General features: G+C 40.4%; 2 protein-coding genes and 1 long non-coding RNA gene across 3 annotated transcripts; 1 reads left to right on the top strand and 2 right to left on the bottom strand.

Moving 5' to 3' along the window:
* Nucleotides 1-1,804: 1,804 nt before the first annotated feature.
* LOC120790134 lies at nucleotides 1,805-10,848 on the bottom strand. Its single transcript, XR_005707499.1, has 3 exons — nucleotides 10,754-10,848; nucleotides 2,328-2,401; nucleotides 1,805-2,099 (listed from the first exon to the last, which is right to left on the bottom strand). It is a non-coding gene; the product is annotated as an uncharacterized LOC120790134 (long non-coding RNA).
* On the top strand, nucleotides 10,397-15,139 carry si:ch73-174h16.4 (leucine-rich repeat-containing protein 14). The gene is made up of 3 exons (XM_040127453.1): nucleotides 10,397-11,047; nucleotides 11,275-12,111; nucleotides 13,452-15,139. The coding sequence occupies exons 1-3, from the start codon at nucleotides 10,770-10,772 to the stop codon at nucleotides 14,017-14,019; spliced, it is 1,683 nt and encodes a 560-aa protein (XP_039983387.1). The 5' UTR covers nucleotides 10,397-10,769; the 3' UTR covers nucleotides 14,020-15,139.
* A 95-nt stretch (nucleotides 15,140-15,234) lies between these two features.
* wdr97 (WD repeat domain 97) lies at nucleotides 15,235-18,416 on the bottom strand. The gene is made up of 12 exons (XM_040127561.1): nucleotides 18,306-18,416; nucleotides 18,057-18,215; nucleotides 17,549-17,695; nucleotides 17,220-17,333; nucleotides 16,964-17,134; nucleotides 16,685-16,879; nucleotides 16,470-16,591; nucleotides 16,162-16,330; nucleotides 15,824-15,834; nucleotides 15,685-15,735; nucleotides 15,511-15,575; nucleotides 15,235-15,416 (listed from the first exon to the last, which is right to left on the bottom strand). Exons 1-12 carry the CDS (start codon nucleotides 18,414-18,416, stop codon nucleotides 15,235-15,237), a joined length of 1,497 nt encoding a protein of 498 aa, XP_039983495.1.
* Nucleotides 18,417-23,324: the final 4,908 nt, after the last annotated feature.

Raw genomic sequence — 23,324 nt, 5'->3', positions numbered from 1 at the left:
CACTTAACTTGGATCAAAGGTTAATACAATTTATCCTCCTGCAAACACGTATGTGCAGATCAAATTTCATGACAATCCATCCAATTGTTGTTGAGACATTCCACTCAGAAACCATCATTTTTAACCTAATGGTGGCACTAGAGATAAAGTCAGCAGATCAGCAAAGTAATCTCTTGGCATCATGAACATCTCTATCAAATTGCATGGCAATCCATCCAATAGTTGTTGAGATATTTCAGTCCGAACCAAAGTGGCGGTTCAACTGACATTGCCAGCCACAATGCTGTTGTGGCTAAAAATGAGGTAAGCACTTGGTTTGTGTCAGCACATTTGAGCTGTAACTTAAACAGCGTGCATGCATCCCACATTATTATTCTTGAGCACAAAAAGCTTTTAAATAATGACCTCTAATAAATAATTTAATTGCAGAACTACTGTATGTCCGTCTGAACAGGTGGAAACTCTGAAGAGCCTGCAGAGTGCAAGGTGTTTTCAACAAGATAAAATACACAAGATCTAACTAATTCCAAGATGAAGGATTGAATATGTGAAAAGGGAGAGAAGAATCAGATTAGGAATATGGACTACTATAAAAGGATGATTATCTCTGTCCAACAGGGCTCAGCCCCACTTTACAGTGGGGGGGTAATTTCATTTCACATCAATCAATATAGTCAGGGCCTTAAAACAGACAAGCAGCAAGCTGGTACAAGAGCTCAGTTGTAGCTGTTGTAGTTCAAATGAAATTAACCTTGAGAGAAAAGGCAAGCTTGACAACTCCAGGAGGGACGAGGGACGAATGGAACAAGGAAAAGATTACGTATGTATTGATCTGTATTGGCAGTGGTAGTGGTAGTGTACTTAATCCAGGCAGCAGCATTTTGAGACAGTGCCAAATATAGAGCAGAAGGTTTGATCCCAGAATGTGTCCTGTTGAGTTGTTGTTAGATACCAATAACCACAGTGCAGAAGTGCAAGGGATGGGAAGCTATTTGTGGTCAGGATGATAAAGTCTAACTAAATTATCTTCTTCCAGTTTTAGTATGAGACAGGACGGTGCAAGACTACAGAATAGCAACGTGGTCAATCATGGTGATTCATAACCACAATTAGCTTGATCTCAACAAGGGGAGTCATTAACATCTGCCAGTAAAGACGCCAGACAACAGGGAGCACAAAGCTGATTTCATTTTTCAGTAAATTAAACTGGGAGTTCATCAAAATAAATCATTTTATTACAGGCACAGAATATTCATAGCAGCTGGATATAAAAGCAGTCTAGCATCATAAATGCTGCCATGGCTGAATTACATGTTAACTTCACATAAAGAATATTCTGTTCAGTGAAGTTTAGCCCTAGAAGTAAATATGATGGCAAAATACAGCAATACTAAGGGGTTAGGACCCTGCCTGCTGCTCTGCGAGGCTATAGTTGTGGGAGCTGAGGTGCTTTTAACGAACACCATATCCCAAAGGCCCTAGACCATCAATTCTAGCTTGATTTAAAAAAAAAAAGAAGTGAGTCCACCACGGGTGAGTTTAAGGAGCGCAGGGGGGGCATGACTGAATGTACCAAACTACATTTCACCCGGTGCTAGAGGAACAGTCATGAAATCGCCGCTGTTTGATGGCAGTCCATCCAATAGTTGTTGTGATATTTCAGTCTGGACCCAAAATAATGGACAGACAGAACAACATTGCTATTGCTAGGTTCATGCCTCTAGCATGGCCAAAAATGCACATCTGCGAGTACAAAAGTATGGCAAATTTTCAACAAAGCCTCCCTCCACAGTTCAGCACAGCTTTATGAATTCTCAAGAACTCTTGTGAATCAGTTCACCTTCATGAGCAAAACTGCAAAGTAGCACTTTAAGTGACTTAAATAAGGCAAATTTATCATTGAGGCACAACCATTTGTCAAAGTTTTGAACTAATCTGTTTCACAAACTTAATCTTGTACATATTTTTAAAAAAAAAGAAGGTGTGATTAAATCCTGTTCCTCTTTGTAACCACACTGATTGTCTTTGACCTCCAATGTTTGCCCCTCTGTTGATGTTTCACCTGAGTAATGGAAAGTGGGAGGTCACCTGCCCATAGCCTGCAACAGCAAATTTCAGTTAAAATGTCATTATTTCACAATTTTGAAAAATAAAGAAAGAAAGAGGGACGGTACGGAGGGGAAATTCCGTGGTATATTATTTTAGAGCAGAACTGAAACAAATCAGATTGTGATCTGCAGGTCACAGACTGGCAAAAAAAAAGTGAAACAATCAATGAAATCTCTGAGAATTTCAGTGAAGTACACATTATATGGTCCTGGACATACCTTAGTTCCATTCAGCAGCAGTAGGAAAGCTGTTGAAGACTGCCTGTGATTGCATTTTTATAGGAAATGCAGCTCTAGGGGAGAGAAAAAGAAATCAAAGTCAAGTTGTGTTGAGCTAGTCATTTGTTTTCATAATCGCTTTTTTCCTACCCTGGTGCCTTTCGACACCTTGGTAATTAGAACATATTGACAGTTAGGAACATTTGCATCGCAACTTGGATGCAGCCAACCTGCTTTAACAACCCTGCTCAAGCTGTGGCGATGTGCAGCACCTGCTAATTTTCTTACAACCTGAATCCAGTGATTCACTGCTGTGTGAAGTGATCATAACAGCTGGGGTTTAATTAGCGTGCCTGTAGGAGATGCTTCAGTCAGCACCTCCAATCAACACAATGTGAGGCGGAGGAACCTGCAGGGCTCTGTAACGTGTGGCAAAAAAGCAGCCAACAAAGTGTCGACAAATGAACTTAATATGAGGAATATGAGCCAGAAAATCAGTCTGCATCGAACACCTGAGTCTTACACATCCCATTTGCCGAGGGGATCTGCAGATTTGGCTGATAATTATGTAGGTTCATAAGTATGAGTAATCCCCTTTCACACTGGCTGTAGGAGGGTGTCTGTGTAGATTCATAAAAGGATAAGCACAATTGTTTGCATTAACTTTGCATGCAATCATCCACCTCTCAAATTTGCTTTGTGTTATCTCTGAACACATAGGTATACTTGTGTATGTTATATTATTGGATTAAATTTACTGATGTATTATTTATGTGTAAGTAGCATTTAACCGTTGTACCTGGTTCAGGTGGAGCTCACTTTATCTTTTGGGGGGGGGGGGGGGTCATTTAATTTGTAACATTGCATCACATTTTATAAGCTCATCAGATGTTTTATGTGTAAAATCTTATTTTGTATAGTAACCAAAGCTGTCAAACAAATGTCATGGAGCAAAAAGTACAATATTTCTCAGTGCTCAAGTAAAGCACAAGTACTTCAAATTTGCACGTGATGCAACGTAACTTGAATAAATGTACCACTATAATAAAGCAATAAATCAGCCTTTACAATGACTTACCTAATAAGTAACTAACTTGTTGTGAATGACCAGCTCCAGATGACAGTTTTTATATAATGTTTTTAAGTAATGCATCAGACTATAATAAAGTCTGTTTAGAGCAAAGAACCTGTCATTTTTCCTTTTGGTCTTTAGCCCTCAAAGTAAATTACCTGAATAATTATAGCTTGGTTAATGACTAAGAGGTTCATCAAACAGGAGGAGAGGACAGGTTTTATAATGACGATCCAGAATTATCTCGAAGATAAAAATGTGACCTGAATTAATAGGCATTTCCTTCGCTGTAAATTTCAGCTTTAAACAGTCTTCACAAAATATTAAACTGATACTACAGTACTTGAGCACGATTCTGTGGCTGGGAAATAAAAAGGAATATAATAGCTCAAACCTTTTGATATTCAGGTGCTGCAGCGTATAAATCATAAGGGGAAATCAGCAAAATTCTTGACCATGACAGCTCTCTGTGTTTGTGAATAATGAGCTGACATCATGGCGTGAATTCATGGAGCATGTGTTGTAATTGAGGCATTTAAATGCATCCATCAGGGCTGAGCGGCTGTGAGTCTGTGTAGTTATATCGTTTGTGGATCGCCATGCAGACAGTTGCATCCTGCGCAACACAGGCCATTTCTTTTAATGACAACTGCTAGGCATTAAATCATGCCTGTGGTTCAGGTTGATAGCTGATTGATGTGGGTTAACAGCTGCCATGTTGAACTCATGTTAATTGTGTCCGTCCTGGAGTGGCCTTGGACCTCCAGATTACACACAGCCTCGCACAGAGTAGCTCATGTTCTGTCCTGGCCTTAAGTGCCAGCATGACGAGGGATGGCACACGCTTGAAGGTGGAACTGCACATGCATTTTGAGTGTAAAAGTTCATTCTCGACCACTGAAAACTCTGCTCGTCAAGTCAAACAGCAGATTAATATTTTACAGAGCAAACTCCACCCGCTGACAAAAACAGTGAGATGCAGCTGAAAGCTCAGGGCGAAGCTGGTATGTTTGTTAGTCTGCGTGAAAGAAAGTACAATCTCCATAAATAGTTTTTTCTTTATTGTCAGCCATTTTAATGTGTGGTGTGTAACGTGCAGTGAGTATACCCTCACTGTACCCAACTAGGAGAAGTTGCTTTTACCTTGTCAAAGTGAATTGCCCATTTCAAGGGCAGTGCTGTTAATATTTTCACTTGGTTGTAGAAGAAATGAAAACCACTGTCTCTATGACAACAATTTATTTGCTCCGAAGAGATAATCCTGAGGCAGAATATCAATCCCCACATTTTTTTTAGGTCTCTCTGCCAAGTAGTTTTTCCCAGTTTCCTGTCCCCATGAACAAGGCTGGATTAGAAACTGGGCAAAGTACTCAGCTGCTATGGAGCCCCAAAAGCCCGAGATTCACTGCATGCCAACTGCAAATTTGTTGGGCAGTTTATATCTCCAATATCAAAAAGATGAATCTGGCATTGCCTCTTTATAGTGGCACTGTGTCGAATACTCACATGTACTGTATATTCCTCAATAAAACTAATAATAATAAATAATATTAATTAATAATGAACACAAGGTAAGTGAACAGAAAAAATGTACACATGCAAAAAGTAAATTAAGTGTTATTGCATCATAGGAGTACTGGTTGAACTGGATTTTGCGGAACTTGGAGGCGAGAGAATATATGAAAACTCTACAAAGGGGGTTATGTGGGGGGTCACTACGGGCCCAGCAGGGCAGCCTAACAAGTTAATCTGGGTATGGTCATACAAAGTCCTTAGTCCTCTGCCAGACCAGATCAGCGACAGAAAGAACTGCTCCACTTCCAGCTTATCCGGTCACCAGTGTTTACACTGGCTGCACTATGCTTCAATTTTCCATTGGCAAGGCAAAAAAGCAAAATGTTGATACTTTATTGTTAGAACTACCTCTCCTGTGTACTTTATCCACTTTTACTCACATCTTTGGTGAGATTTCAGGTTTTTTTTTAGATAGAGAATACTGTTAGCAACACTTCTGTTTCCCCTTTATTCTTTTCCCTTTACCATTGTAAAGAAAACGAAAAAACAATTAAACTTGAAAGCGGGGAGCCTATTACTACTGTAAATGTTTCAGGGGTGGTAACACCTGGAGATTTACTGTAATATCTGACTCCCATGTCTACAGCCACTAGAGCAAGTAACAGGCTATAATTCTCCACTCATATACAGCGCAGAATTATAATGGGTGAGTAACAATTAGCATGTAGCATTTTTTAGTATGCTTCTAACAGTTTAAGTGGCTTCGCGACATTTGAAATGCAGCTTGGAAAGAATCATATTTCAGTATGTTCCACTGCATGGGTTTTTCTTTTTTGTTTTCAACAAAAAAAAAAGGGGAAGAAGAAAGTGGCAGTTATTGCTAATTTCTGTGTGGTATGAGATTTGACATTAGACATTGGAGGAAAACCTGAAATGTAACATGAAATCTATCATCCATTTCCAGTCATTGTTCACAGCTTCTTTTATACTTTACATAAAAATTTAATTATTTTATCAGTGAATAAGATGCAGAAATTTTGTTTGGAACATGTAGGTTAAACACTTGCTTCTCTGGACCATTAGCACTGTTATTTCTGGGGGTTGAATGGAAAATGTCTGGCATTTTTCCTAGACTGCAAGTGAAGTATTACATATAGATAAGTCCTGAAAAGAAAAGGTGAATAGATGGGAAATTTGGCTTTAACAGCAAAAAGTAAATTTCAAGCAAGGAGAAACCTAGTGCACTACAACTGGTCTGCAGCTGAAGAACTTATAACTGTATAAACTATACATCTATATAATATATTTGATATCAGTTTTGTTAAGTGCTTTGTGTGAATGCTGGGAGGCATAATGTCAAGGTGACATCTTGTATGTCCCACTACATGTCTGATAGAAACATCCTATGCACTATGGTTATATGTGTGATGGAAGTGAAGGGGGTTGGGGAATTCATGGTTCAGAAATGAAGCATCCTTGTAAAATGCAAATTAATCTGCTGAATGTATAAGAAGACAGGCTTAAACCGACACTTATGTGACTGGGAAAATGTCATGAGAGCTGTGGCTGCACAGCACATCTAGGAAATTGAATTTCTGCATGAATTAATCAGCGGCCCAGGCAGTGTAATTATATCTGAGCAGAGAATAGTGGGTATGCAGGCAACAGGAATGTATAATTCTGAGTCTGACTGACTGGTCAGGAAGATAACGGATCCTTATGTGTGGATATTTGTATCTGAGGATTTAAAGCTTGCAGGAGGAACTGCGCGTCAAATTCAATTAAACAAGCTTAGTAAGAAAAGCTGGAAGGATCAAAACATGTTTGGCCAGCGGCTGAGAGGAAAGGCCAAAGGGTGCAGAAGGTTTTTTGGCAAATCCCTCTCTAGTAACATGCCACTGAATAGTTATTGCTAAAATACAGGTTATGTTCAGTAAAGACTACAGCAGCAGGGCTGTTTACGTGTACACATACAGTATGATACCATACATGGGGTATCGTTTTTTTGAATGTTTTAAGAGGCTACAATCTCATGCATAGATTTCTTATGGGCATTTTTGGACAGCGAAAAAGAGCAAGGTCAGTTTTTTTCTAATGTGAAAGGCTGTAAAAATGGGAGAAAAAAACAAAAAAAAGGTGTAGGGCCGTAGGGCTTCTATTCAGCCTATTGAGCATATGGTGTTTATATCAACAATTTTAGTACAACAAAACAGTATGGTCTCAATTCAGAATATATTAAATTCTGACAGGTTTGCCCTATATGAATGGAAAAGCAATCCAAAAACTCATCTTCTGTACTAAGCTATCCAGTTAATAGTCTACACATTTGAAAATAACAAGGTATGTAATAGATTTTGAAAGAGAAGGGAATAAACTGCACCTGGAAGACATTTTGACGTGTAGGAAAAATAATAAAATTGATTAAATTGTGCATGCTGCCTTATCATGCCTTGATGGGGCAAATGAAAAGGACAGAGCCGTTGTTAATTTTAATAAGTACCACTTGTACTTTGTCCACCATGATAAATCAAAATGTCTTCTGAGGTTTAGCCCTCATGTGTTTTGACATCAACAGACACCACTACTGTACGAGTAACAATTATAATAATTGCAAAATGAAGACCCCAAAGAGTTCTGATTCCTTGTTAGACCTCTTTTGAACAAATTGTTATAAAAATCCCTTAACAGAATTTCAAATAAACCTGAGGGATTTGGGAGGGGTAGTCAGTCAAGCACAGTGTTGTATGTATAGTGCAGTACATGCTCACATAGTCCCGAGGTCTAACCAGGTATAATAAATGAAAACACCTGTGTGGGGGTACAAAGGGTGTCTGGGGTCGTTGAGTAAAGATACTCTATCAATTCCAGTTTGATCTCTGATGAATATTATTCTTGAAAAATAGCAGTATTTTTGCTCATAGTTACCACACACACTCAACAACCCATCAAAATCCATCAAATAAATGAACAGATAAAAATCCTTCCATATAATGTTAGGGTAAACATTTCTAAATTCAATAAACATGCTTTTGCTTAATTTAGTTTTGAATTTATTGACACCATAACATAATCAAAGCAGGAGGATTCTCTGCTGTCCCTGCTTACCTTTCACTAGGTGCTACAATGTGATAATGGAAATGGTATTAAACAGTTGTATGTCAAAGGCAGCAGTGATGAGATGGACCCTGGAGGGCATCTGAAAGGATTGGAGCAATGAATTAAGTGAAAGCTTGTTTATTTGTGTGTGTTTGTGTGTGTGTGTGTGTGTGTGTGTGTGTGTGTGTGTGTGTGTGTGTGTGTGTGTGTGTGTGCACGCTTGTATTGTGGGTGTTTTAATAGCTGCGTTTGCCTGTGCGCTCTTTGAAATTAGTCCTTCAGCCTCTCTAAATAGAGAAAAGTGGTTCCACAAACAAACAAAGCATCAATTATAGCTAAGACGTAAATTTAAAGCCTGGGTGAGCAGCACAAAGTCTGAGTTTTTCCCGTGATATGAATCCACTTTGTAACATGGTGTTCATCATCACGGTAATGAGACTCAACAGTACCAAACAAAAACGCTTCTAATGTCAAGCATGATTCAAGGATGAAATATGATCATATAATCGATTCCTTTGAACAAACAGCTGCTTAGAATATACAAATCACAGAAGTGTTTTAACATCATTAACAGCTATGGATTAAAGAGGGATGTTATGGTAAACAGGGAAATGGCTACTGGTTCGAAAAAACGTCAAACCAGATATTGGTAGAAACATTAAGTGGAAAGACAAACCAAACCTAATGGGAATGCACATGAACATGTCCTGTTTGTGTCCGTTTTTGTTGACAGGTAAGAAGGACTTCAGAGTACAGTCAGACTGCATGATCCTTTAGCTCCATCTAGTGCTTCATCCTCTTAGGCTCGTTTTAGACACAATGCAGAGACTGCAAACCAAATTCTGTGTTCGTCACACAACATATTTCTATCCTTTGTCGTAGCTTCTCTGCCTATTAGTTTATTTCACCAGAATGATCCACTCATAAAAAAATCGAAACATATCAAGCAATTGGTACAGTCCACTGATCAAGTGTATTAGTCCTGTCCTGTCTGTTGTGTTATTGTAATGTGATGTTTTTTCACGAGTGTTTTTTTGATAAAAGTCATGTTTAAAGTGCATTCTTCACACAGATTTGAAAGTGAGTGTGACTTAATGTTTGGGTGCAAGCCAGTTCCCTTTTTTTCCTTGATTGCTGTCTAGTGTGTCTCTCAGTCTCCCAGTGCCAAATTCATGCCGGGATTGTCTCCAGCAGCCTGTGATCTGTAGTGAAAGAGTTAAGTAATGCCCCTGGCTGACATTCAGCAGAAGACCAATTTAAATAATCAGGTGGACAAAACCTTTGGAAATAAATTGTGTATGCACATCGATTCTGTTTGTGTGAGTTAGAGAGAAACACTGAATTTATAAAATAAGCCAGATTTATGAGGCAGATTTTGAAAATATTGGGAAAAAATATTGAATAGAGATTAAAAAATCGTTAAAGATAAAAGCTTTCATTTTATGTTTTAAATAATTGTTAAAGACAAGAATGTACCTAAGTCTTAAACCTACATCAAAACTGCAAAGAAAAGAAGCCAGTTGTGGAAAATAGCATTGACTCAAATACTGCTTGTACAGTTTTGAGGTATTTGTACTTTTCGATTTTATGCTTCTTTATACTTCAACTTCCCAGGATTTCAGAAGGAAATATTGCACTCTTTACTTCACTACATCTGAGGGCTTAAATTACTAGTTACTTTACTAAAATGGATTTTACACATAAGTATATATTATCACCTTATAAAATATGTTTCGTTATTTGTCGTTGTAGATGATCTAACAGTATATAAAATAGTTCCACTTTGACCTGCTACAACATTAAAATACTACTTATTCATTGATATTTCATTAATATTCATCCAATAATAATATATTGTAACGTAACACTAACGGGACCAATGTTTTACCTTACGAGTAACACTTCACTACCTATAGATAGATAGATAGATAGATAGAGAATTAATGCAGAAATAATACAGAAGTTGATGCAGAGTCCAGTTGTTTTAAGTCGGAGTATATCAATGCTGAAGCCTATTGTAGGTTAAGGGTCAAGGGCTAAACTTGGCAGCACTGACAGTGCTTCATCAACATGACTGATGGCCTAACTAAAGCTGAACCGCATGTTTAGATTTTACATAAGTCCAAAACGTTTCCTAGCACCAACTCCGTAAATAGGTGTCTCGTTTGGAGGGCCACGGCACCTGGTGTTCAGTATTGTAAAACCCTATACGTACAGACTATTAAATGAACGGCACTGGGTGTAAGTGAAACTATAAATAAAGCTTTTTTGTGCAAAACAACTGCCCAAAAACCCCTATTTGTTCCAGAATAAAAGAGCGCAAGTTTAAGTTAAAAGTGCACCCAGAGCAAATCTACGCCTTAGTTTCCACAGTCGTGACGTGTCGCCTTTACGTGCTGCCGCACGGGCGTGCGTCAGTCTGTAAACACTCCTGCTCCAGCTGTAGCTTCCTCATTGATAGTTTGCCGAGTTAGCTAGCATGATGTCCCAGCGTTTTATGTTTCAGTCGTGAAAGGCTTCCCAGTCGTCCCTGCATAGGTTATTACTGGTGATAATCCCAGTGGCTGTCAGGCGCTGTTATCAAGTCTTTTTTGGGGGCTTGACCACACCGCGTCCAATTGCTGTCATAAAATTAATCTTAGTCTTTATGCTAGTTTCAGATAGCTAACTCGCTTCTTTTGCACAAGAAAAGACGCCGCGTTATTTCGGATTATATATACATTTTTTAATGCTGAAAGCTCACCCTGCTCTGCTCTGAAATGGTGCTTCCCTTGGTGAGCCTCTGTGCCAGGGAGGTGGTGAGTGACCACAGCTCGTCGCCCTGCTGGTTGAGGTGGGTGCCCAGGGAGCTGTTCAGACCGCTGCTGGAGGCCGCCTTCACCAGCTGCAGACCGCTGGCTGTGGGTGAGCTGGTGCAGAGGTGGCCTGAACGTACCCTGCGTGTCGGAGGACGGAGGAAACTAGGGAAGACTGCGCCGAATCGACTCTGCATCCAGGCTTTGTTACTTGCAGTAGTCAGGGGACTCTCGGACCAAAAGTGAGTATGTCATTATACTGTCCAGAAGGTTTGGATTACGATCCGCACTCTTCTAGCAGTCAGCAAGCAAAGTGAAGACATAATGTAAGACAACTACAAATAAGTGTCAAATGCACAGAGTTAAAGTTATATCGAAAGCCCCCCCCAAAAAAAATCTGTACCCGATAGTTTATCAATATTGTCTCTGTAATAATAAGTAATATATCAGACCATTTCCTCTTTCCTAGATGTGCCCTGCAAATACTGGACCTCTGTGGGCTCCAAGGAGATGAAGGAGGGATGGGAGACCCCATGGGGGGCTGGTCTCTGACTGTAGCTCTCTGCACCATGGTCGTTCAGGCCAGAGCTGGAGCACAGAGGGCACAGAGGAGAGAAGGAGAGCGGGAGAGAAAAAGGTTCTCGGCCCTGGAGAGAGAAAAGGATATAAAAAGAGAGAGGGGACAGTGGAAGAGGGGAAAACAAGGTAATGGTGACGAGGCAAGCGTTGACAGAGAGAGGATGGCATTGCTGGGAGTTTTGGGTGAAGAGGAGACGATTAAAGGAGTCAGGAGGAGGATGGAGATAGAGAGGAAAAGGGACAGCACATTGGCAGGTTTAGCATGGAGCAAAAAGGAAAATGAGGAAAAAGATCTAGGAAGTGACGTGTTGGTGCATGTGAGAGCTGATCTCTTTGTCAATGCTCGATCTTGGGAGCGCGTTCGTGTGGCTCTCAGCACATCCGGACCCCTCAAGCTTCAGTGCAGATACCTCCGTGCGGAAGAAATCTCTGTGTCAAGTATCAGGACGCTGCTGGACCTCCTGCCTCGCCAGGGTCTCTTGGGCGTCGATGTTCGCTACAGCAGCCTCGGGGTGGCTGGCTTGGCTGAGCTGCTGCCTCTGCTCTCCACCTTCCCTGCACTGAACTCCCTTCGGCTGCACTACTGTAACTTAGACTTCCGCAGAGACCACCCTGGCCAAGAAGAAGCACTGAGTGACTTGTCACAGGGTTTGGCACAGCTTCAAGAGCTGCGACGTCTCAGCCTCACTGCACTGCGCCTGCCCGGACAACTTCGTGTGCTGCTCAGGTCTGGCATGGATTCCTTTTTAACATGAATAGTATTCTGTAACTTTGTATCTACACGTTGAGGCAAGTAAATACCACAATGTCACATTTTTCTCATCTATTATCCAATTATATCTTTTCATTCCAAAATAGTTTCTGACGAGCTTTAAAAGATTCTCAGACTGCACAGTAATTATTATACAGTTTATTTGTCCAACCTTAGATTTATGAAATGGAAATGCAACATAATGATCTCTTATGTAACTGAAACGATTACTCAGTTATTAATAGATTAGTCAATCATCAGAAAAATAATCTCAACTATTTGGACATGTGATAGATCATTAAAGTCTTTTTTGAAACAAGAATGCCAATATATCACAGGTTTTAACCCTTTAAATGTGAGGATTTTCAGCTTTTATTTGTCCTATGTGATAGTAAACTGAATGTCTTTGAGTTTTGAACTGTTGGACAGACAAAACAAGAATTTTCTGACATTTTATAGACTAAATGGTTAATCATTTAATCAAGAAAATAATTTGCAGATCAACTGATACTGAAAATAAACATTAGTTGCAGCCCTAATTTATATTGAGATTGTGGTTTTAAGAAAATTGAAACCTATTTTAAACCTAATATACAATATTTCAAATCAGGAGATTAAAGCCAGTTAGACCTCTGTAATTTTTTTTTGTTGAGTTTATTTGACACAATGAGAGAGAGGACCCCACATCCCACATATCTGCAAGATGTCAACACAACTTTTCCATTGTAGTTCTTGATATAAAAAAACAAAAACAAAACAAAAACTTTCTTTCTAAAACTGTGGTGGTTACTTTTGTTTTAATCTACAATGGTAACATTGGCTCTAGTTTGATGAGCACAAGTTATTCCCACCCTACGAATGTGACCTTTGAGATACTCAGGGGCTCTGTTGTTATAGATATTATGGAACACACTGAAGAATTCTATTCTTCAAACCTGTTGGAATTGTTGTTTGGGTGTGTGTGGTTCAGTTGAGTTCAGATCCAACACAACCCTGATGAAGTTATTCTCAGAGATATGAAGTTTTTGTTTTAAGTGTTTTCCCATACCTTCAATTCACGAACAGATTGAATAGTCAAAACGACTCAAAACAAGAATTAGCCAGCAATCTTAGACTGTATTTATATATAAATAATAATACATAGATAGATAAAATTTGCTTTTCTTGCCAAAAACCTGGTTCTGTTGTTCACTTTCCCCATACTTTCTGCATCTAAACTACTATGCTATACTATACTGCTATACTATATTATTGTGACTATTTGATTAGAGTAATAAATATTATTTAAGTGTTTGTCCTTCCCTCTTTTGTTACAGCTCACTGCCTCAGTCTCTGGAGATCCTGGAGCTGCCATATTTGAGCCTGAGTCCAGCTGACCTTGCCTATCTGTCCTGCAGCCACCATGCTTCCACGCTGCTGCAGCTGGATCTAAGTGAGAACCGCCTGGATGAAAACACCGTGCCCTCTATTCGCCGCCTCCTCTGCCAGGCTTCCAGCAGCCTGCAGCACCTCTCTTTAAGTGGCTGTGGCCTGACTGATGGCCTGCTGGGGCTCCTGCTCCCCTCACTGGGAGGCTGCTGGGCCCTCAAGAGTTTGGCTTTGGCCCTGAACCCACTCTCAATGTCCGGCCTCATGGACCTGGTGAGGATGGCTGTGCGGATGCCATCCCTCCGTCAGTTACTGTACCCTAACCCCCTGGAGGACTACCAACCAGGCCTTCCTGACCTGCCGTCCAGTGCTCAGCTCTTAGACTGGCCTCTGGATGAAACCACAGGCATCAACATGACAAGCAGCCAGCTCAACAGGGTGTTAATAGACAGCAGACGCGCTGACCTCTTCCTGACCTGCGACCTGCTCAATTATGATAAAGACTTGGCAGACTAGAGCAGAAGTCAGGGGAAGCTCCCCTGGTGCTTTTAAGTTCACTCACCGCGATACAAGAGCAATGTAAGCCTGACAATCATATTGTCACTCTAAATATGACGTAATATTCTTTTAACTGTTTCTTATCATTTTTTTTCAGGATGTGTGTTATATGAAGGATCAAATTATTTCTTCATACTTTTTTCTTTTATGGATAATTAACTACAAGTAGCAAAAGAGCAATCAAAAGAATACCAAACTCTTCCAAAGCACAATAATCACCAAATCAACAGGTATAGCAATATGAATGTGATCATCAGACAGATCAGAATATAACACTCATTTTGATGATGTAAATGTTGGTCTGATGCCAGAGCCAGGGATAAGGTTTGTTCCCCACTGCAATGTAGGAATGGACAGTTTTTAAAAGATTTGTTTGACAAATGCACAGGCGGAGGCGATAACCTCCTTGGCGGAGGACCTAATATATTATGTTTCAATTTAAGATGCTATACTACAAACAAGTTCACTTGTTGGCTGTACTAATTAAAATGTTTCATATGAGTTACTGCTGGTTTTGTACCAAAAAAGAGTTATTACTTCATAATCAGGTTACCTGGATACTTTGGATACAAAGATTAACATCTAGCTGGTCAGAGGTTACAGACTATCCACCCTTGTGCCTTTACCTCAGTCACTTTCTTTATACAAGGCACAGATCCAAATATCTAATCAGCTTGCCTACTGCTTATTTATACTGCAGATCAACAACCCATGTTGCAGTGGCCAACTTTATAGTATATGTTTGCTAAATATTTGCCTAATTTTGCTTACATGGGATATGAATGTAACTGCAAAATATTTAGGTTTATTTTGATTTTGTACCAATCAATTTTTCTGTTTTATTCACTAAGTAATGTACTCATATGTTTGTGCTGTTTTATTTTCCGTATTTGTCATACAATAATTTCTGCAATATCTGTTTTAAAATGTTCAGGAATGTGCTTTTTGTATTCACTCTACTTGTATATTGAGTCAAAAAGTATCACCATTATGAGGAAATGTGTACCAAATCATCCTTGTACTACATGAATGCATTTATATACTGTAAGTCACAGAATAAATCTAAGCAAACTTTAAAGAGTCAGTTAATTATTGAAAAAAATTAACATTTCAAAATAATGTTTGTTATATGTTTCATCAGGTGTTAATGGGAATGTTACAGACTAAGAGGCATCATCTGTAGTACTCTACATAAGACTGCTGTTGAATGAAGTAGCGGCGAGGTGAGGCCTTCAGCCAGTCTTCGTCTGAGTAGATGTGAAAGGGGCACAGAGTGACTCGAGATAACGGAAAAGAGATTAAATTGGGAAAGTTCATGAGGAAGGGACGGTTTCGCAGGGGAGGCAGAATTAATCCTGTATGACAAGAATCCGTTAGGTGTTTAAAAAAAAAACATTCATTTTGAACAATCAAACGATTACATTTAAGCAGAAGTCTGTGAAATGATACCTGGTGGCTTGCGTGTCCTGGCCATGCTGTAAGTCTCTCCCAGGCGAAAGATTGGTTGAGAACTACTACACAAACACAAGAGCAAAAAAAAATTGTTTAGCAAACTAACATAAACAGGGGAAACTACTATATGTGCATGACTTCCACGTACCAGTCATATAGGGGCAAAAGTACAGTGGTTTTGTGACCAGCAGGTGCGACATACTGGGCCTTTCTGAACTCCTCCTTTTGGACGGAACAGAAATAATTTAGCACATCCACCATGCTGAAGGATGACGGCTTCCACTTTGCCGTGCTCCTGATGTACAGATACCTGTTGTGTTCCTGGTGGCATGGAAAGATAGAGGGAAAGCAGTTAATCACTTATTGTTGAGAGCCAAACCCAGCCACGCCAGTCAACAACACGGTGACAAGCTCTCATGTACTCCTATTTAGAGGAGTTAAGGTCACAGTAAAGGACATCAGAAGCAAGTGGGGAGTGGATTCAAAGAGGGAGAGCCTCTCAGATGTCAGACACCTGTTCTGTCCTTTTGTCACACTCAAAAATACTCTAATGGATGGTGATAATGTCTTGGAAAAATGTTTCCTTTCTTCCATATGTAAAACAAAATGTAAGAGAAATTAATTGTTGAATAAAACATGTCTTGTTACTTTGTATTTGGAGATCCATAACTCCAGCCAACACTCTGCTCTATCATGGAGGCTTTTCCAGATGTCAGACTGGTGCTGCAGCTCTGAGTCCCAGCTCTCCAACTCTGGCCACAGCCACTGCTCAGCCTCATCTACACCTAACTCAGTCAGAATGCGCAGCACTGTTTCCCTATAGGCAGAAGAAGATAAAATAAACTTTCAGTCATTTCAGAAAGTTTGAATGACACTTGAGAAGTCTCTTAGATTTAATACAAAGGTTAAGGGACTAGTATTGTCATTGATTATTATTTTAACATCGATGGACTTACCGGAGAACCAGTTCTTTAAAGGCCAGAAGAGTGAGAAGCTTTTTCACGAGGTCATAACTTGCAGATTTCAGATGCATCAACAGATCCAACTTTTCAACAAGCACGGTCCGTTCCAAAGGTGACTGAAACACAAAACACCAAAAATTGGTCACAACCTCATAATGCGCTTATTAAAATGCAGTGCAGTGACAATCTTGATCCTGGACATACAGTACCATATGTGCTCTCGCAAATTTAGGCATTAAGTCAGTGAGGCCTTGATAAAGCTTGTCTGTATTCTGTAAGAGTCCCTGTCTGTGCAGGGCCTGCAGTGCAACAAGGGTCTTAATTTTGGACGGAGTGCTGCAGGTGTTTAGATAGCCCAGCAGTTGCAAGGAGAAGTCGTCTGGGGACAGGGTGCTTGGGATCCTCTGCACACAAACATACACTCATCAAGACCGAAACTTGGATGGAAGTTAACATTATGCAGTGCAGATATCTTTATAACAGGCTACCTCTTTATCAGGGAACAAGTCTCTAAACAAGCCCGCATCTGTAAGCTGTTTGAGGAATCTCGGCACCTCAGGGTTGGGTTCCCTGGGTGGGAGAGGTGTTGGAGTCCTTGGACCAGGAGGAGGTGGAGCGGGAGTTTTGGGTGTCTCTATTGGAGAAATTATCTCTGGAGGCTACAGGGACAAGTTACACAAATGAGAGCTACTGTTCTTGTCTCATGTGTTCTTGTCTTTTTTGTCTTCTGTAAAATGCTCTTACCTCTTCATCCTTCTCCACTATGATGGGTTTCTCAGGTATGACTTTCCTAACCGACCGTGGCTTGACTTTCATCAGGGTCTTTGGTCTAGAGTTTGATGCTGGAGCCTTCTTTTCCTGCAGTTACACAGTTAGGCAAAAAAACTTTGCTTCCTGTAAACACTTATTTCTAGACAATACAAGACTGCACATGCCAGTAAACAGGGGAAAGCAAATAAGGTCTATTAAAACTGTAAATTCTACTATAACTTTCTAACTCCTTCAGTTCCTTTAAAACAAAAATCCAGGATGAACAGGAGCAGGGATTTGCTCATCATGCTAACAGTTTATACCTTCTTTATCTCCACAGTCACAGGAACGATCAATTTAGATTCAGGGTGGGCGTGTTCTTTTAAGGGAGGAGGGTTACAAGGCTTGTTGTCATCTGGCTCAGGATAAAATGAAAATGTATCTGGGTCAGAAGTGTCCTCAAAATCAATCTGAAAAAACAGCATAATACAATGAATGATTTACAGCAGTTCTCTGCAACAGGCAAAACCATTTAAACAAAACAACTTATTTCTAATGGCTAAGGCATAACTACAATATTTGCATCATGCAGATGATCCTTAATATTGCGTTTCACCTACATATCCAGAAATCAGTGTCCTATAATATCTAATATCTGATGCACATAGTAGCTAGCTTCGGACCATTATTATTCATTAAAGGAAAGCTGAAATGTGATTGTTTATGAAGCTTATTCACCAAAAGTCAGGATACTCTAGAAGGTACTGAAAAGAAGCAGGTAAATAAGTGGGTTACATACATAACATATATATAATAAGGAGAAGGAGGAACCTCAATATTAGGGGGCAGGCCATATATTATTTTCATGTAGCGATCAAAAGCCTCTTTCCTGGTTTGCTTTGTACTGGAAGGCTTCCCTTTTTTGCACTTTACTGTGCCTTGTACGAGTGCAGACAGGTCCATGTTTGAGGCCACTAAGCTCTCATACTCCTGGAACAAGACAGACAGAAATAATATTTGACATATTTTTCATCACTCTATTGACATAAATTGTCTTAAATTCCACCATTTCACACATACCTTCTGTTTCCACTTGTCTTCAGTCAATAATTGGTTGGCGGCGACTGCTGGCGATTCCTCTTCCTCGTTTTCGGCTGTGCTATCAGTCCTGCTTGCACCAATATTGTTCATAGCTTATTAGATCATTGCTTTTGATTATTTTTTTATATGTTATACAAATAAATCTTACTTTCTTTGGATGCACTTTTCTTTGTTCTCAATGATAAGCAGGTCAAGAATAGGCGGAGCACAATAAGTGTAAAGGAGCTGTGAATGAAAAGTAGGAATAAAGAAATGTTTAGTTTACATTTTGCAGCTTTGGTTAAAAAAAATATCCCATCCATTCATACTTCCTTAAGCCACACTGCAGTGCAAGCTGACTAATTACCATTTGTTGGTATTTGTGTGGAAGGAACTTTGCACAGTTCATTTTGTACAGGTCTCCTCTGATACCCAGGAACAGTTCCCCTCCAAACCCACCGTAAGCCAGACACTCAGGCACTGCATTGAGCTGGAGCGTCCTGGAGGGGTCACAGATACATAAATACATACATTACTGTATTAGTGTATGCTTTTCACATCCGTCATGCAAAGGATTAGCGACACGTAATGAACTCTAACCTGATGAGGTGATTCTCCTCATTCCAGATGTGTACTGTCCTATCTAAACTGCTGGAAACAAACACCTCCAGATCAGGACACACACAGAGACCTGCGAGAAAACTGAGCAAACATCTAGTCACTCACAGACATACAACAATTCAAAACAATGCAATACGGTCTCCAACAAATAATCAATTTATTATGAGGACAGTTTTTCTCTGTGACCTGTGAAGTGGTCTAAATGTCCTTCTCTGGGAGGCCGTCTGGTCTGGCTCTGGTTGAGCAGGTTAAAGTGCATCAGACTGTAGGTGCCGCTGTCGGGCTGTTGAAAGGTCAGAGCCAGCTGAGACCCCAGCGCTGCCAGGTAGACTTGAGGTTGGCCACAGTGCAGGCTCAGCTGTTGGCTGAGACACACCTGGACGTAGGGGTTCACCCTCCATACCCCCACTGTGAAGTCCTCACCTTAGGGATCGGGGTAAAGTGGTTAAGTCATCACTGAAAAGCATAAAAAGGCAATGAAGTTACCTTGGAAAATACCTGTGGAGAGTAGACAGCCATTCTCAGGATGCACCTGCAATGTGGTGACTTTTTGGCCGCTGTGTGCCGGCGTCCTGTACAAGACCTTCCCATTATCCAGTGTTAAAACACTCACACAACCTCCATTTTGGCCAAGAATGATCAAAAACCTGTCTCAATCACAGAAGTACATTCAAATTTACAGACATAAAGATCCCTTGGCACCACAGAATATTTACCTTGGATCGAAAATGCTAACCCATTCTTGGCATCATCCAGAGCTGCCTTGTTCCTGTGACTGCACCCTCTTCTCTCCTGTAAACTCCTCCACTCCTCTAAAACTTCCTGTGTTTCAGCCACATAACTGTAGAGTACCAAGCAGCAGGGCCGGCCAGGGATCGGCAGATTTTGCGCATCATTCTCTGTCACATGGTCCCGCTGCTGCCAGGGCCCTTGGCCTCTCCCCTTCCACTCTTGCATCATAGTTATTGGATTAGTGAGTGTGTTGGCCTGGAACACTGTACCTGTTTCGGTTAGGGCCAACAGAATCTCTTTGTGCAGGCAGTAGTCAGCACACAAAATCCTCTGCTTTGCCTTGAAAGAAGTCAACACTGCTCCTGTTTCTGCGGCCACCAGAGTGATATCACTGTCCCCGCTGACACATAGCACTCTTATAGGGTAAGGAGCAGGGAAGGGTGAGACTAGGATTTGTCTCAATGGGGCTCTTTCATCCGCTTTGAGTTTACAGTGGAGGTTGTACAAGGTTCTTATGCTCCATAAGTCCACTGCCTGTTGAGAGAAGGAAAAGAAAGTATCTCCCTTTCTAGTGCCTCCTATGCACAAAGGAGGGTTTTTCTGCTCTGTGTGGACACACTCAATCACATTACCCTCTTCCACATTCCAGCAACGGATTGTCGAATCCACAGAGGCTGATAACAGCATGTGTAATTCAGAGCAGTAGAACAGTGAGTTCACCCCACCTGGACACAACGAAATGAACAGAGAGTAGATATAATTCAACAAGTAGTCCAATCATTAAGAGATAGAGAATGGAAATATGGAGTCCTTCGGTGAATGAATGAATTTTACCTTTATGTCCTACAAAAGCCACACGCAGCTCCCAGTCTGGACCCCATACAGTAATGGACAGCTCTTCAGACGCAATGATCAAACATTCCAGTTGAGAGCAGTACACCATTGCAGTGATATTGCTGTAAAACGCGACTTTCAGTTATATTCAGATTAAAATTTCACTTTCAAGAACTCAACCTCCACCACCTTATTAGGTACACCTTTGCAATCTATTAGACTTGAGTATGACAACTCAGAAATGTGTAAATTCAATATATTTATTACTGAGGTCTTCGTTAAAGGTGGTGTTGTACTGGACTACATTATATTGAGAGGGACTCCTCCTTGTTTACAGACACGAGGGGGGAAAAATATTAGAAACTGTTTTGAATATAACGCAGTCCAGTACAACACTACCACTAACTATAACCTCAGTGCTACAACATAAACTTGAATTTACATAATTTCCAAAAGTGTCAACAAAAACTTTGTTCCTCTATAACAAAAATTGTTGTTAAAAAAATTGTGAACATCGGATGCATCATAAAGGCAGAATTTATGGCAGAACAGTTGTATTGGACTGCATTAGACTGTACAGGTGTACCTAATAAAGTGGCTACTGAGAGTATATCACATGCACCCATACACACCTTGAGCAAAGATCCTTCTTGTTCTCCAAAACCTTTCCGCCGTCCAAGTCGACCACCGTCACGGCCCGACCACACACAACGAAGGCCCTGTGGGGCCTGTCAAATCGTGGGGGGGCCAGTGCCATGTGAGTGAAAGTACTGTTGTGCAGCTCCTCCTGTATCTTCACCTTACACCTCATGAGCATCACCGACCACACACACACGTTCCCCACACCTGCAGTCACCAGCTCTGTGGAGTGCTCTGCGGGCTGACACACACGTATGTCCAAGGCATCATGAGCCACATCCAGGGGGCGTAACTTATGGTCCAGAAGTGTGAATATGGGACCCGGGCCCCAGCCTACCAGACAGCCAGAGATCTTAGTGGTGGTCAGGCCCGTGAAAAGGAGGTGTACTGAGGAGGTCTGCTTGTGGCCATCAGCTTTGTAAAGGCAGACTGTGTTGTCTGAATGGAGGCTAATGAATGCTGCAGCAGACTCAGAATACATCATGAAACGCACAGGGCTATCACAGGAGAAACTCTGTATGCAATGGAGACCATGAGTGAACACATCCTGCTTGCTCTTAGAGTGTATTACCTAGAGAGACAGAAGAGGCAAGGGCATATAATGTGTGTAAGGTGACTAAAAGTGCACACAACAGCTCAGCAACCTATCAGTGAAAGACACAGCCTACCTTGCCAGTAGCTTGCTTCACATCCTGCATGAACAAATTCTGCTTTCCAAGCATCTTCCCATTTGATGTCTCATTCCCTTGGGACAGCAGGCTTAGGGTGGGACTTGGGGAGAGTACTGTTGCTGTCATGCACCCCTCTCCTGGGGCTAACATCTCCACCAGTTTCTACACAGGAATCTGCTGCATCCAATGACCTATTGTTTTTTTTTAATTTTTTTACATTGAAAATGTCTTTTTGCTGGTGGCTATGTGACATTTACTTCTCCAGTACACGCTAGGAAAAAAAAAATCAAATTACATATGAATGCATGGTTGTGTTCTAGTGTAATCTTTCTTGCTTGCTTTAAAAAATGTCTTTAAAGGTATTAAAACAAATCACAAATTATTTCAACATCCGTCAAACTGTCTGCAATTACTGCTTTAATTTGTGTCATCCTTACACTGGTAATATCAAATAATGTGAAAGAATTTTAACTTTTGTAAGTCTTTTAGACATCTGATTCTTGTCACATGGAAAACCCTTGCCTTACCTTCCCATCATTATTGGATGAGGGACATTTTCTACTTTGTTAAGATGAACATAGATTTGCACTAAAAGGGTCTTTTGCCAGTTTTAGGAAGACGAAGGGACCATCTATAGCTTATTACGTCACTGGTTGTCTATTATGTTTTTGGAAATTCAATACATAAAGTTTCGGGAAAACAAATAATTAGCTATTTGTTAATACAGGCAGATATATTAAGGAAACTAATTAAAAAGTGGAAATAAAACATGGTTTTAGCGCTGCAACAAGTATTTGATTAATCAGGTATTGTATAGAAAATTCATTAGCAACAATCTTGATAAGCAAATAATCATTTTGAGTCATTTTTTTAAAGACACCGCCCCCACCACAACCAAAACAAAACAAAACAAAACAAAAAAACTCAGATTCCAGGTTCTCAAATGTGAATATTTGCTGGTTTTTCAAGTCCTCTATATATATATATGTATGTAAACTGAATATCTTTAGATTTTAGACGGTTGGTTGGACAAAACAAGACATCTGAAAACGCCACCTTGGCTCTGGAAAACAGACTGAATGGACCTTTTCCCACTATTGTCTCACACTTTAGACCAAGCAACTAATCGATTCATTGTTCAAATATTCTGACGACCAATTGGTAATGAAAATAAAGCTTAGTTGCAGCCCCACATGGCTTCAAATCAGCATCATAAGACAACCAAACAGCAAACCAAAAACACTATTCTTTATAAAGCTGTAAAGATTTATAACGTTAGGTGTCAACTTAACGATGGGTAAACTAAGTTAAACTTTGTGTTTACCTTCCACGAACTAGTAGTTATGTATCCCAGATGAGGCAGTTATATTTAATCTAAACATATTGTGATGTTAATTTTGCTGTAGACAAACTAAACTAGCCTAGGTCTGCTAGGAGTTAGTTTGTTGTTTCAGGTCCCTGCGTTGAAGAGCTCAGTCCTTGTTGCTAGGCAACGGGTCCCTCGGCTACACCCATGGCGGCA

Source organism: Xiphias gladius, chromosome 5 (genome assembly GCF_016859285.1).
Source record: "Xiphias gladius isolate SHS-SW01 ecotype Sanya breed wild chromosome 5, ASM1685928v1, whole genome shotgun sequence".
Taxonomy (NCBI): Eukaryota; Metazoa; Chordata; class Actinopteri; order Istiophoriformes; family Xiphiidae; genus Xiphias; species Xiphias gladius.
The sequence above is the reverse complement of the archived record's forward strand: the minus strand, read 5'-3'. Positions and strand labels throughout refer to the sequence as shown.